General features: G+C 42.5%; 1 protein-coding gene across 1 annotated transcript in view; it reads right to left on the bottom strand.

Moving 5' to 3' along the window:
* The window catches only part of rbm20 (RNA binding motif protein 20), a 245824-nt gene that overhangs the window by 95040 nt on the left and 134956 nt on the right, over positions 1-15828 (bottom strand). The window contains exon 2 of the mRNA XM_041210365.1: positions 310-1564. Coding sequence (XP_041066299.1) covers positions 310-1564 — 1255 coding nt within the window. The remainder of the gene's footprint in view (positions 1-309; positions 1565-15828) is intronic.

Genomic DNA, 15828 nt, shown 5'->3' with positions numbered 1-15828 from the left:
TCAATCTGTGGAATTCTTTACCGCTGAGGGCTGTAGAGGCTGGGTTGTTAAGCATATTCAAGGCTGAGATAGACAGATTTTTAATCAGTAAGGGAATCAAGGGTTATGGGGAAAAGGTAGGAAAGTGGTGTAGAGGATTATCAGATCAGCCATGATCTCATTGAATGGCAGAGCAGACTCAATAGAATGAATGGCCTACTTCTGCTCCTACGTCTTAAAGCTACACATTCCATGTACCACCCACTGACTGTTCTGGGCTACCTCCAACATGTGTAACAACATTTGCTATGGTCATTCTAGAAAACCCACCTTTAGGTTAAAGACTTTCTTGTCACATATTGAGCAGATGTGGGGCAGCTGTGATGGTACTAAGCCATGGAAGTCATTAAGTTCATGAGGTTGGATTTGCCTTTCTGGTAGATGAAGGTGAAAGGAGCTGTGTAACTGTTTGTCACTTGGATTGAACTGGGGGCCTGGGAAGTTCTGGTTATTGTTGTTGAACCTGTTGAAAGGAGGTGGGCATCCAATGTTGACCTTTCCTTCAGATGTTGGCTCCTCTGGATTATAGAGTTCATTTCTCATCTGCAGCTGTTGATTTTTTGATGACCACATATTGTGTGACTGAGCTGAAAACTCAGGCCTGTTGGGTTGCAAGAACTGTGAGGAACTTTGCCACTGATCAGATGCCCATGTTCCCTGATTCTGTGAACTTCCAGTTGGGTTGACATGATGAAAGCCCTCGGGTTTCTGTGGGAAGCCACAAGTGTTCATTTCTCCCGAATAACTCGGTGCCTGCATTCTACACATCGGCTGTCCTTGAGAATTCTGGAAATCTTGCTGAAAACCAGTATGTGGCTGGTTCAAAATATGCTGTCCTTTGACCGGGTTCCCTGAAGCAAGATTAGCAGAAAGTACATTGGACATATCTCCACCGTAACCAAACTGCTGAAATCCCTGGGTGCAGAACACCTCATCGTGCATGTACGTGTGGTTATTAGGGATATTGGTCCTATTGGAAAAGTCTCCAGGATATTCTGAAAATCCACCAGGAGGGTGTGATGAGATAGCTTTGTTCAAATTCAAAACTGCTGTCGAATGTGCGGATGGCTGCGATACTATCCCCGCAAAAGGATTCAATCCAATTGGGCCTGTGTTTTGAGGTTGTAAGTTTGCACCTTGGTTGATGCCTCCTGCCACCAGAGGAGGTAATCCCGGGTTTTGCGAAGGATAAGGGAGTCCACTAGGTGGCATACCGGGGCCTGAAATACCAGGCCCAAGCTGTGCGGCTCCTGGTTGTCCATGAGTAGCATTGATCAGTGAGGGAGTCCTTAATGTGTTAAAGAGAGGCTGGGACATTGCCACGTTGCTGAGGACCTGACTCAGGACAGTCGCAGCAGCTGTATTATTGTTCACAGCTGACTGAGCAAATTTCAATCGCTGCAGAGTGAGCTGAGCTTGGAGCTGAGCGAGCTGGACACTGGCAGCAGATGGCAGGATAGGGTTTGGAGTCCCTCCACTCAACTGGGTGATGGAAAAAGGATTCTTATCCACTGTCTTCGCAGAACTGCAATCAAAAGGCAATTCAATTAGCAACAACAAAAAAAAAGACAACTCAGTCTAGATTAGAGCAGCATCTCTGGCCAAGCTGGATCCCGAGAGTCATTACGGTGCATTCTAGGACCACAAAGTATCACATAAATCAAAGGCCCTTGTAAAGCTCTTCCCTTTCAAAGGAAACACTGTCAACCCAGTTTGTTACAGAAGATGAAGCTTACAGGCACATGGGCAGCTCATTCAGGCAACAGAAGTGTCAACCAGAGTGTATTGTCCTATATCAAACTAACAATACATCTGACATTAATCACCTTGGTAAAAGCAAAATACTGCAGATGCTGGAAATCTGAAATAAAAACAGAAAATGCTGGAAAAACTCAGCAGGTCTGACAGCATCTGTGGAGAGAGAAACAGAGTTAACGTTTCGAGTCCGTGTGACTCTTCCTCAGAACCAAAGAGAAGTAGAAATGTGAGGAAATTTATATTGTTTAAGGAGGGGCGGGGTGGGGGGGGGGCAGGTGGAGCTGGATAGAAGGCCAGCAATAGGTGGGGGCTAAGGAGAGATTGACAAAGATGTCATGAACAAAAATACAAAGGGGTGTTGATGGTAGTGGTAAGGGCTAAAGAAGGTGCTGATATTGGCATTAAGGTAAGGAAGCAGAATGTGTTAATAGCAGAACAAGGATAAGCACTCTGTGAAAGAACAACATGGCTCATGGAGTGGGAGGGTCCAGTAGTTGGGAAAAAAGGATAGAAAAAGTGATAAAGAAGGGGATAAGAAAGGGGATAAAACAATGAATAAATGAATAAAAGAATGAAAATAAGTGGATAGAAAATAAAAATAAATTTTAAAACAAGGGATTTAAAAAGGGGTAAAAATAGTAGGGTGAGTTCATGATCTGGAGTTGTTGAATTCAATATTCAGTCTGGAAGGCTGTAAAGTGCCTAGTCGGAAGATGAGGTGTTGTTCCTCCAGTTTGCGTTGAGCTTCACTGGAACATTGCAGCAAGCCAAGGACGGACATGTGGGTATGAGAGCAGGGTGGAGTGTTGAAATGGGAAGTGACAGGGAGGTCTGGGTAATGCTTGCGGACACACCAAAGGTGTTCTGCAAAGCGGTTACCCAGTCTGCATTTGGTCTTCCCAATGTAGAGGAAACCACATTGGGAGCAACGAATGCAGTAGACTAAATAGAGGGAAGTGCAAGTGAAATGCTGCTTCACTTGAGTGTTCAGTGGACGCTATGGAAGAAGGAGGTGAAGGGACAAATGTTGCACCTTCTGTGATTGCATGAGGGCGAAGGTGCTGTAGGAAGGAGATGTTTGGGGTGATGGGGGAGTGGACCAGGGTGTCCCAGAGGGAAAGCTAACAGGGGGTGGGGGGTTGGTGTGAGGGAAATATGTATTCATTTATTCATCGTTTTATCCCTTTTTTATCCCCTGCTTTATCCCTTTTTCTATCCTTTGTCCCCAACCACTACACCCTCCCCCACCCCGCCCCCGAAAGGGCCACCTGTCACTTGTTCCATGTTGTTCTTTCCAGAGTGCTTACCTTTGTCCTGCTATTATCACATTCTGCTTTCTGACCTTAATGCCACCATCAGCACCTCCTTTAGCCAGTACCACTACCATTAACACTCCCTGTGTTCTTTTGTTTATGACATCTTTGTCAATCTCTCCCTTGCCCCCACCCAACTTCACTTGCTCCATCCCCCTTAAACAGTATAAATTTAATCACATTTCTACTTCCCTTTAGCTCTGAAGAAAGGTTATACGGACTCGAAACGTTAACTCTGTTTCTCTCTTCACAGATGCTGTCAGACCTGCTGAGTTTTCCCAGCATTTTCTATTGATCACCTTGGATTGTTTTTGGTAATTAAGGGTCACTGACCCCTTATATAAATGGTGATCTTGAGAAGCAGTGGAGCCAAGAATTTCAAAGAGTTTTGATTCGACAATGGCTCAATAAAATTTCTCCATAAGACCTTACGGAATTTTACAAAAGTATAATTCTCATGGTAACTTTGGAGTTTGCAGCTGCAGATAAGGGAGGCTGTACTTACATAGAATTTACATCAAATTTACATCAAAGGAACAGGCCTTTTGGCCCAATTGGTCTATAGTGGTGTTTTTGCTTCTCCCTCTCTTCATCTCACCCTATCGCCATCATCTTTTATTCTTTTCTCCCTCTTGAATTATCTAGCTTCTCCTTAAATGTATCAATCCTTGTAGTAGCGAGTTCCACATTCTAACCACACTCTGGGTAACGAATTACCTCCAAATTCCCTATTGGAATTGTTAGTGACTATTTTATATTTATGGTCCCTAGTTCTGATCTCCTCCACAAGTGGAAACATCTTCTCTAGGTATACCTTATCAATAACATTAAAGGCCGCTATGAGGTCATTTCTCAGCCTTCTCTTTCCCAGAAGAGAGAACGCCATCCTGTTCAATCTTTTCTGATGGGTGTAAACTCTCAGTTCTGGCATCATGCTTATAAACCATTTTTGCACTTGTTCCATTGCCTCTATATCATTTTTGCAATATGAAGATTTGAACTGTACACTGAACTTTAAAAAGTGGTCTAATCTAGGTTCCAAACAAGTTTAGTAAAACCTCCATGCTTATCAATTCTATTCCTCTAGAGCCTCGGTCTTTCAGGTGATTTTTTTTATAGCCTTGTTAAATTGCATTGCTACTTGTAATGATTTGTTAATCTGGACGGCTAAATTCTTTGCTTCTCTACCCCATTCTGTCTCTCAATTTCCAAGAAGTATAGGGCCTTCCTTACTCCTGCAAAATGCACCACCTCACACTTACCTATACTGAAATTCATTCACTATTTATACATCCCCCAAGCATCTTTAATGTCTTCTTGTATTTTGTTAATTTATTCATTCACAGGATATGGCATTACTGGCTAAGCCAACATTTATTGACCATCCATAATTGCTCTTTAAGAAGATGGTGGTATGACCTAACAATGAGGAAGGAAGGGTATTATATTTCCAAGGCAGGATGATGTGTGACTTGGAGGAAAACTTGTAGATGATTCTGTTCCCACATGCCCGCTGCCCTTGTCCTTCTAAGTGGTAAAGGTAGTGAGTTTGGGAGGTGATGTTGAAGAGCTTTTGTGAGTTTCTGCAATCAATCTTGTAGATGGTACACACTACAGCCACATTTTGCCAGGGGTGGAGGGAGCACATGCTTAATGTGGTGGATGGGGTGCCAATCAAATGGGTTGTTTTGTCCTGGATGGTGTCAAGCTTTGAGTGTTGTTGGAGCTGTACTTATCCATGCAAGTGGAGAGTATTCTATCACACTCCTGACTTACGTCTTAGACATGGACAGGCTTGTAGATGTGGAGTCAAGAGGTGAATGACCCACCACAAACTACCCAAACTTTAACCTGCTCTTGTAGCCACAGTATTTCAGTGGTTTGTCCATTTAAGTTTATTCTCACTGGTTTATTCTGCACCAGAACGTTGATGGTGGGGAATGAGTGACGGTAATGTCAAAGAGAGGTGGCTGGATACTTTTGTTTCAGCTAGTCTTTGCTTGGAACTTGTGAGGCCTAGTTATTGCTTGCCACTTATCAGGCAAAACCTGGATATTGTCCAGGTCTTGTTGTATGTGGGCACAAACTCTTCCATTATCTGAGGAATGGTACTGAACACTGCACAATCATCAGCAAACATCCCCATATCTGAATGTTGCTAGTGAAGCACTTGAGGATGATTGGAGCTGAGAAGCCAGATGACTGTATGGAATTTTGGCTGGAGACCCCCGAATAAAAAATATAGAACTGATGTTACGACGGGGATTAGGAGGAATCCGTTGGCTCCCCTCTTTTCCAACCTTCTCGGTTGGTTGCAACAAAGGTTTGTTTCAAATTCTTTCCTGTGGATACTTTTTCCCAATGCAAATGTATTTACTTTTTCTCAGGAGCCAACTCAACCAGGCTTTCTCAAATCAAAGGAAGAGTATGTTTATTATTTACTAAAACCTGAGGGAAAATAATAAAGATCACACACACACACACACACACATAACACACACACACACACACCTCAGAAATGAGAAAGTTAAGAGTCCATATAAAAGTTTAAAATATACAAATCAGTCCTTGGCTTGTCCATGAGGTGTAGATGGTGGTACGTTATGGCCATTTGGTTGGATGATTTTGGTGGCGCTTACTTTGACAGATTTGCAGGTTGTTGGAGACGTTTGTTGGCTTGTCCCCAGAGGGACAGGTGCCCTGGTTGTCTCTGCAGGGTTAACTGAAGAGGCTGTCCTATTTCTTCCTGTTTGTTGCCTGTCTCTTCTAAAACACATTTGCCTCCGGCAAGAGACAGTGAGAGAAGGATCCTTCCTGCTTCTTTGTTCTTCTGCTCTCACTGTCTTCAGCCTGTGTTTAACCCATTTTTCCTGTGTATTCCCAGGATGGGGAAGTAGGCATATCTTGCATCCACAGTCCATTTTGCTTTCATCTCAGAACAATTTTTACATTCTGAAATATAAATCAACAGGAGATGGTTTTTTTGGATATCCTGATGAGATGTAGGAAAGAATCTGTTGTCTTCACAACACAGGAGATCAAAGCTGAGCCTTTTGCATTTTGCATACCGTTGAAATGGGCCTTGACACATTTTCAGGTATGAAATTCCATCTTCTCAGGGCAGGTCTGTCAGTATAATCCGAATAAGAATTTTCCAGAAAGTGGTCCTTTACAGTATCAGCCATCTTTTGATCAGTATCTTTACTTGTATTTCTTTAAAAAACACAGGTCTTCCTTAAAAAGTTCAATATGGCTGTAGGTAGTTGGTGAAGCTGTGGTCCATTTCGTGGCACTGAAAGGCATCACTCTCCTTTGTAAAAGGTCAATTTAAAAAATAAATGATGTGGGGTAGGATCGCGGAGGTTGGAGAGAACTTTGGCTTCCCTAAGGTCAAAACGATAATTTACTGCTGATGCTCTTCTTGGTGAAGTCCGATCTGATTCCCCTCTCAAATTCTCAGGCATTTTCCAATGGGAATTTTCCAAGTCTCCAAGAAAATTTTCAAGGGATCAAAGTTAAGAATGATTGTAGTGAACACATGCAGCAATTTTCAAGGATTGTGTACTAAAACATCACATGGCTATTCATTTCAAGAACAATGTCATCACTCAATTCTGTGACATCTCAATTTTATTCTATTCTAGTCCTGTTCTTAACTAGATTAACTCAACGTCATTTGTCTGCTGCAAAACCAAGGTAATGTATTAAAACCCAAATTGGCAAAGGTCTCACTTCAAGAGTCAGCTCACTGAGGGCAGAGGCTGGGGAGGACAGGTCAAAAACATTCAGCTGCCTTCAAAATCCTAGGAAATTGTATCTATTTCACAAAATAGTTTTATAATTTATTATAAGCAGCACTTCTGTCTTCATATGACTCTCCCCTCAGCCAGCAGGACAGTAAGATCTGGGCTGGTGCCTAACAGGAGGAAAGGGGGAACTTTGTAGGACTCAAGCATGTCTAACTGGTCTCCATCGGAACACTGCGCACAAACACAACCTGAGGTAAAACATTCTGTTGCCACAGAACTTCCCAGCCAATGATCTCGAAGACTGTTAGCCAACTGGATTTCTTGAGCTAAAGGTAATGAACCACCACCCAGTGCTGAATCCTTCTGTGCCCAACTTATAAAATGGTTGGAAAAATTTCCACCCATATATGTGATCCATCCAGCACCATATTCCTTGTTGAGAGTGGAACATTTATTATGTTTGGTATTGGAGTGGGGGGGGTCTTGTACCTGCCTTGGTTCCTCTGCTGGGAGAGAGGGAAATTGGGGCTAGTTACAGCTGCTGAAGCTACACTGGCCTGAGGCGCAGGAGCTGTGGAAAAGTCGGGGGCTTGTGGTGGGGAGAGACAGCCACCTCCCAAGAAAAATTTGCAATGGGCAAAATAGAAGAACTATCTCAAAGGTCTACTATGACCACGGCCCCAACATTTTTGGGAAATGCATTGGAGTTGATGCTGGCAGAGATAAGGGCAAGAAGGAAAGGGAGCCGTCAACAAAGGATGGCCCAGGCACCCCTGGTCTGTTATCAGTCACCTAGTCCCATTGCTATGACTGATCAGGGCAGATATAGATTGTCTGAGAATAGTTGAATCATAGCAACTCACTGGATAGTGTGCATTAGCCTGCAGAACGAGGTGGTTAGTATCATTCATTATCTGAACATCCAGGGGATGAAATCTCTTCTGATCATGAAACTGATGAGACTTTCTGATGGGTCCTTTAAGCCTCATGGTTTTTATGAATAGCATCCTGCACAAATGGGAAACCAACCTCTCTGAAGAAGCTGATGGGCCTTCTCTCTCGGATTTGCTGCGTTCATGTGGAGTTGAATAAATTCACAGGCATGCCCGCCTAGATTAGCCTGTTTGATGCTGTGATGAAATGCTGACTGATGCTTGTGACTAATGCTGCCAGAGCTGTCTGAAAGTGTCAGAATTCATAAACATCAAGTCCTGTCACGTTCAGAGCCACAGAAAATGCTATGCTGCAAATCACTGCTGCAGTCTCCAGGGGTAACCTCCTGAGCCACTGTCTTGAGGAAAGCTCGAGCTAGAACCTCCATAGACACCATGACATGGATACCTGTGGGTCAGGAGGCACATTCATGCATTCTTCAGTTTTCCATCTCCTCCATCTCTTCATCAAAAGACAGGAAGGGTGTAATCTCCAAAGGAAATACCATTATTTTACTGTGCACTTTAACTTCACTGCATGTTTCACCAAGTATCTTTTGTTGTTCAGCTTCCAGGTATTGAAAGTGACGTCCAGGCTAGAATGTGTTGCAGAATCACACTGCCAAACAACTTTCTCCTTGCAGATATAAAAACAAAAATAAAAACAAAAGATAAAAACAAATATAAAAACAAAAAACTGCGGATGCTGGAAATCCAAAACAAAAACAGAATTACCTGGAAAAACTCAGCAGGTCTGGCAGCATCGGCGGAGAAGAAAAGAGTTGACGTTTTGAGTCCTCATGACCCTTCGACAGAACTAGGTGAATCCCAGGGAGGGTTGAAATATAAGCTGGTTTAAGGTGGTGGCTGCACCCACCCCCCCAACCACCACCACCACCTTCTTAAACCAGGGTCATGAGGACTCGAAACGTCAACTCTTTTCTTCTCCGCCGATACTGCCAGACCTGCTGAGTTTTTCCAGGTAATTCTGTTTTTGCTTTCTCCTTGCAGTACTGATTCATGATGATAGTAAGTGGGTAGGAATAAACTGAAGCATAGTTGGGGGAAATTACTCTAATAGATTCCCTTCTTTTTTCATTGTGCGGTGGAGCAGACTCAAGATTACAGTGGGGTCACAGGCAGTTTCACTGTGAACCATGCCCAAGCTTTGGAATGCTGCCTTTCCCTCCCTAACACAATAACTGAGTTGTGCCAGATCACAGTTCATAAGGAAGACTTTATAAGATCCAAGACCATTGCCAAATTATTCTTCTGGGATGTGGGTATATCAAGAAGATATAATAATGTATATAATGTTATTGGAACTTACTTTAAAATAGAATTTAGTGGTGCCTGTGTCTATGTGTGTGTGTGTGTGTGTGTGTGTGTGTGTGTGTGTATGTGTCTTAATTAGATTAAAGCCAGTTAGTCTAGAGGCTTTGATGTATTGAAGAGAAATAGGTTTGAAATGTTAATTAGATAAACATGAGGGCAATTTGCACTTTTTCTTTAAACACACTGATGTAGCTTGGATTCAAATAGAGGGAGTGAAATATTACACCTAACCAGGTGAAGCTCAGAAATGGTGTGTTTGTTTATTTTTCCCAAGGATTACTAATAAAGTGGGTATTATGAAAGGGCCTTATTATTAGAAGAGGTAAAGTTCAAAAGACATAGTTATACAATGAAAATTTGCATTCAAAGAGGAAAATACATATAAAGGAAGGGAAGGCTGTTGGTAAAAGAAGAGGGATTCTAAGATGTAAAGCTTCCAGCCTGTAAGCCTCAAGCCGCTGTCTACAAGGGCCCAGAGCTAAAAGAAACTCATTTTGAATGCGGCTGTCCAGAGTGTGCTTTGCCAGGGGTCTGTTTAAATCTATGTGTTTTATGGTTGTCTTAATGGAGGTGTAACTAAGAGTCAGATTAATTAGGGGATTTTTGTAGTTATTATAGTAGTAATTTTCTGGACATATGTATGTGCTTACAATCCTTCTTGTATTAATAATTGTTTAATTTAGTTTTATAAAATACCTCTTGAGGCTCGGCAGACCTATTATTACTGAATTCAAAGCTTGCATCTTGAAACATACAAATTTGTTAAATTGGTTATGACAGTTGTTTCAGGGTTCCCTCTGGAATTTGAACAGCTCAGTGTTACCACTGGCTGTGTCATAATAGGATATCACTCTTAAGGAAAGCATTCATTGCCTATCCCTAATTTCCCTTGAACTGTGTGGGTTAGTAAGCCATTTAAGAGGGCAGTTAAGAGTCAATCATATCACTCTGGGTCTGGAGTCACACACAGGCCAGATCAGGTAAGGATGGCAGATTTCCACCCTGAAGGACATTAGTGAACAAAAAGGGTTTTTACAACAATGATGATTGTTTCATGAGCACCATTACTAGCTTTCAATTCCAGACTTCACTATTCTGCCAGCTACCATGGTGGGATTTAAACCCATGTCCCAGGAGCATCAGCCTGGGTATTTGGATTACTAGTCCAGTGATTTTACTACTATGCTGTTTCACCTGTTACCATGTCCCATGTTGGCAGTTAACTTAGCTCAGTTGCTAGCTGACATCCACAGTTGTCAATACTGCCATCTAGAGATCATTCTACCACCCCTTCCTCCAAGCAATTCTTGCCCCCATTTAAACCTGTACTCAGCCCATCAGTGACAAAAGGCCTCAAACCCTGAAGAAACACCAGACTCATGCATAGCAGTAAGTCACATGATTACAAAATGGCTCCCCTGATCCTTGACCTCCCCACCTTCCTCTTTCCCACTCCACCCAGACCAGAAGCAGGTTTTCTACAGTAAGTAGGGTGGACCAGGAACATAGAACCTTGGACCATAGAAAAGTTACAGCACAGAAGGAGGCCATTCGGCCCATCTGGTCCATGCCAGCCCGAGGACACCCAGGTGCCCTTTCTAATCCCACCTTCCTGCACCTGGCCCATACCCCTGCAGCTTACAGCACTTAATGTGCAGATCCAGGTACTTTTTAAAAGAGTTTAGAGTTTCTGCCTCTACTACCAACTTGGGCAGTGAATTCCAAACACCCCTACCCTCTGGGTAAAAAAGTTCTTCCTCATGTCACCCCTACACCTTCTGCCTCTTATCTTGAATCTATGTCCCCTGGTTCTAGAATTCTCCACCAAGGGAAACAGTTTTATCCAGTCCACTCTATCTATTCCCCTCATAATTTTGTACACCTCAATCAAGTCACCTCTCAGCCTTCTTTGTTCTAAGGAAAATAACCCCAACCTTTCCAATCTCTCCTCGTAGGTACACTTTTCTAACATTCTTGTAAACCTCCTCTGCACTCTCTTCAGAGCTATAACGTCCTTCCTGTAATGTGGTGACCAGAACTGCACACAATACTCCAGTTGTGGCCTCACCGGTGTTTTATACAATTCCAACATTATATCCTTACTTTTATATTTGATACCTCTGCCAATGAAGGAGAACATTCCATATGCCTTCTTTACAAGCTTGTCTACTTGAACTGCTGCCTTCAGGGACCTGTGTACTTGTACGCCAAGATCTCTCACTTCATCTCACTTCATTCAGTATTGAGGATGCTTCAAGGAGAATTGGGCTAGTTTGAAATGGCATAATGATAATTTGAGAACATTTGAATCCATCATGAGGAAAATCCAGCTGCAATATCTCCACATTTCGCATTTCATCAACAGCCTACATAGGAAGTTTAATTCATTTTCAACAGTGGAAAGGGAAAGAGCAAATGTTATGACTGTGAAGATGACTTTGTCCTAAGAAGAATCAACAACACAACATTGATGGTGTAGCATATTTTCAAGTTGACCTCTCGGTACTTTGCAATTGTATATATTTCTTTTCTTCACAGAACACATGGCAGGTGGGACTGTCAATCACTAGGCAGATCACAAAGTGCTAATTCGGCAATGGTGCTATAGTCACAAGCCCTGTCATCACCTAGGCCCTTGCCAATATTTTTCAGAGCTCACAGCTGTTGCTACTCTAGTGCCAGAGGGTATCTGATCCCATGATCAACCTGTGCCCCCTCTGCCCCCGCCCCCCCGTCCAGATTTACCCTGATTCAGGCAGAACACAAGTCCCAGAAGTGTGCCTGTCTGAAGTATATTAATAAGGGCCATCATTATCAAAGCTCAGCAACATTGCCGGGTGTGAGTGTAACAAATGCACTCCACATAACAGGATACTCTTCACCACCTCTGAAGAACAGTCATATTGGACTTGAAACGTTAACTCTGTTTCTCTCTTCACAGATGTTGCCAGACCTGCTGAGTTTTTCCAGCATTTTCTGGTTTTATTTAAGATTTCCAGCATCCACAGTATTTTGCTTTTATTACTTCTCACTACTAACAGTTTCTATGCCCACTGGGTTTATTTTATAGACTGTTGCCCACAGCCAACTCAACCCACTTAATGGTGCAAAAATACCATTATATCCAGCTTTGTTAACCATTTGCATGCTGCAAATTCATTATCACTACTGCAAAGCATATTATTAAGAAAGTAGCCTTCATGCTTCTGATATCTGGGGAGTTTTACAAGGCCCAGCAGGAGGTCCTGTGGTGCAGTGGGTTGTGCCCCTGCTTCTGAGCTGGAACCTCTGAGTTCGAGTCCCACCTCAGGACTTGATGGCCAAGGAAAGGACAATCATAATGTGGCCAAACGTATCAACCTGCAAATCCTTCCAAAACATACCAAAGGTGGGCAGAAAGAGCAGGAGAGACTCCTGGTCAGCCATGTCATGGAAAGAAAGCTGGAGCCTGCTACCAGGTTACTAGCTGTAAAACTGCACGTTGTCACAGCGACTTGGACTCCCTGAGTGCACTATAACACACCGTACGGAAGGTCTAGAATATGACTTTGGGTCTACTGTGGCCTCACATCCAATTTTCAGTGTTAACTGTATACAGTAGGGCTCAGCCCTTTTTGTTAGAGATTGGCAGGAAACTGCTTATTAATGATTGTTATGAAATGTCACTCTTGAATCTCGAAAAGCAGAATACAGCAGATGCTGGAAATCTGAAATAAGAACAGAAAATGCTGGAAATACTCGTCAAGTTATGACAGCATCTGTCGCCAGAAACCGAGTTTACATTTTGGGCCTGTGTTGAAAGGTCACAGGCCTGAAAAGTTGGGCAGAATTGTACGGCCTCTCCCGCCGGCGGGATTTACCAGTCCCACTGAAGTCAACGGGCTTTTGAATGGCTCGCTGCATTTTGTGGCCTTGCCCCCAGCGTGACAGGGCCATAAAAGTTTACCTTTTAATTCTGTTTCTCACCACAGGTGCGGCCATTACCTGATGTGTGTTTCCAGCATTTTCTGTTTTTATTTCATGAATTTTGAAGGTTGGATTTACTCAGGGGTTATTCCAGCTGGTTTGCTCTGTGCTTAGTTTAGTCTTGATCCTTTTCAAGTGGGTAATTAGCTGATTAGTAGAATCTGATTTAAGGGTGTGGAACAATTGAACATGAAAACAGAAAAACAGTTAAGCAAAAACAGGTGAGCTGCTGCACTGAAGGGTAACACTAAAAAGATAGATTTTAGAATTTAGATGAGGCCGTAATTAAATGGATTCTTGATTAAAAAGAATACACAAGCCTTGCCATCTTGCAAATTTTTATGATCTGTCAATTTGTGCTGCCAATCTTTTGCTGTTTGCTCCCAGGATTTGATCTATCCACACTTTTACAGTCATTCAATGTTTAAGTTTCCTCAGCACAATACTGTGGAACTGATTGGATTCGGTTCACAAATGTATGATTTTTAATGAATATGATTAGTTATGGTAATGGAACAGTTATGTGAGTTCATTGATATACCTGTGCATTCATAGCCGGGAGTACAGATAGAAGGAATGGGCTCAGTCAGGTTTCAGGAAAGTTTGGATTACTTACTATGTTCCACTTTATAAGCTGCATTCCCAGCACGATTTCCATTGACCTCTGAATGCATCGCCTTCCTGTCTTCAGTAAATCCTTCCTTTAAACTCTCTTGTCCATCCTCACAGCCACATCCACAACCTTGATATCACCTCCTAGTCTCCTGATCACTAACAAGGCCCTGAGTCCTGGTCAATATTTGTCCCACAAACAACACCTAAAATATATTACCTGGTCATGTATCACATTGTTGTTTGTGGGAGCTTGTTGTGCACAAATTGGTTGTGTGTTTCCTACATTATAATAGTGATTAACTTAAGAAGTAATTCATTGGCTGCAAAGCACTTGCGAAAGATGCTATATAAATGCAAGTTCTTTCATTGCTTATTGCATCATCCAAATACAATTACTGCACCTAAGCTCATAATAAGGGATAGGAACGATGAAACGTATAGTAATGAGAGATCATCTGACCAATTCCAATTCCTAAAACATTATAGTTTTCCAATAACACAATCAACCAATGTTTCTCAATGGAAAACAACACAAATATACAATAACTCGATGCTCATAGGATGGATATTGTCATCTTCTAGGATATTATGGACATTCAGTCAATACTTCATCATTTTTAAAAACCACAAAAAGCAACAAAAATATGGCCACCCAAGGATCACCAAACTTCCCTCAAGGATTGAAACACTCCCATGTCTCAAGAGGGAACAAAAGGAACTTTCCAGACTGATATTGACTCAATGCCCTTTCCTGAAACTAATTCAAAATGATCATTCCAAACGGAATCAGTTATTCAGATACAACGGGCAGAATTTCTACCTTGTAGGGCGGGTGCAGCAGGCCTGGGAGCAGTTGCGAAGCCGACTGCCACCTGCGATCAAGCCCCGGCACCCGCTGTAGAGCTGCAGAGTTGCCGGGGTGGGGGGCAGGAAGAGGCCGAGCGTGGAGGTGCGTCTGAGTGCGCGCAATGAAAGCTCCCTGAGGCACAGAGCTGCCCAGGGAGCTGGAGATTTATAACATTAAAAATAAAAAAAGTTAGCAATGTTAAAAACTCTGTCACATCAGCAGGAACATGTTATGAATGAATTTAAAACATTTTTATTTCATTTTTAATTTGTTGTTGGAAGCCCCCTCCCACCCGTGGACGAGGTTCCTAAAAAATCTAAAGGCTGCTTGGCCTTTTTCACTGCCCGCCAAACTTGAGATTAGATGGGCAGTGAAAAATTTCATTCAGTTAGAACTTTAACGGCCTTAATAGGCCAGTTAATTGTCAGCAGGCATGTTGTCGACTCCTGTATGTGCCCACTGACCAAAATATTCCGTGAGTCATGCGTCATTTTACGCTCGAGCGGGTCAGGTGCATGCCCGCCCACTCAGCTCAAATTTCTGCCCAAAGATATTAACTGTCTTAAATTCTCAAGGTGTGAAAGTCATCCCACAGGATGTATAATCAACCTGGCCGCCAACCTTGTTTAGAAAAGGACTTTGGACTTGTAACAGGTCACATGTTGAGACAGCCATGTTTGTTGCCTGCTTTTAAAACAGCAAACAGCTGTTCTGCGGACAGAGAAATCCATCAGAAAGCCATAAACCAGCTGAAGACATCCAAGTAGCCAAGGTAATGGACAACAACACCTTGAAAGTGGGAGGACTCTCCCCAGCCTGTTCCAACTTCATGTCCACCTGAGAACCAACCTCCTTCAAAGTTGACTGCAAGAGATTTCACAGCTTACTGAGAATCCTCTGGTTTAAAGTACCTTCACTTCAACCAAAGCATCAACTCATCTAAGAAACTATAGGCCTGCCACGAAATAGACTGAGAAAATAATAAATTGTAATTATATTGTTTTCTTCCCTCATCTGTATCTAATATTTGTGTTAGTGATAGTGTGAATGTGTCAAGTGAGTGAGATGTCGTGTCTTTAAACCTCCGGTGAAAGTGTATGATAATAAATAACTTACCTTATTTTTAAATTCACCAAAAGCTTGTTGCTGGAAGTATTTAAATTTTCACAATCACTTTGAGGGTATGAAAACACCTCACACCTCACACTACAAAGCACACTGGTTACAGGCAGTCAGAAAATACATAAATCCTGTCCAGGACAGTATTTAATACA

The sequence above is a fragment of the Carcharodon carcharias genome, chromosome 17, assembly GCF_017639515.1.
Source record: "Carcharodon carcharias isolate sCarCar2 chromosome 17, sCarCar2.pri, whole genome shotgun sequence".
In the NCBI taxonomy this organism is placed as follows: domain Eukaryota; kingdom Metazoa; phylum Chordata; class Chondrichthyes; order Lamniformes; family Lamnidae; genus Carcharodon; species Carcharodon carcharias.
Note: the sequence above shows the minus strand (reverse complement) of the source record. Positions and strands in the feature narration are given on the sequence as shown.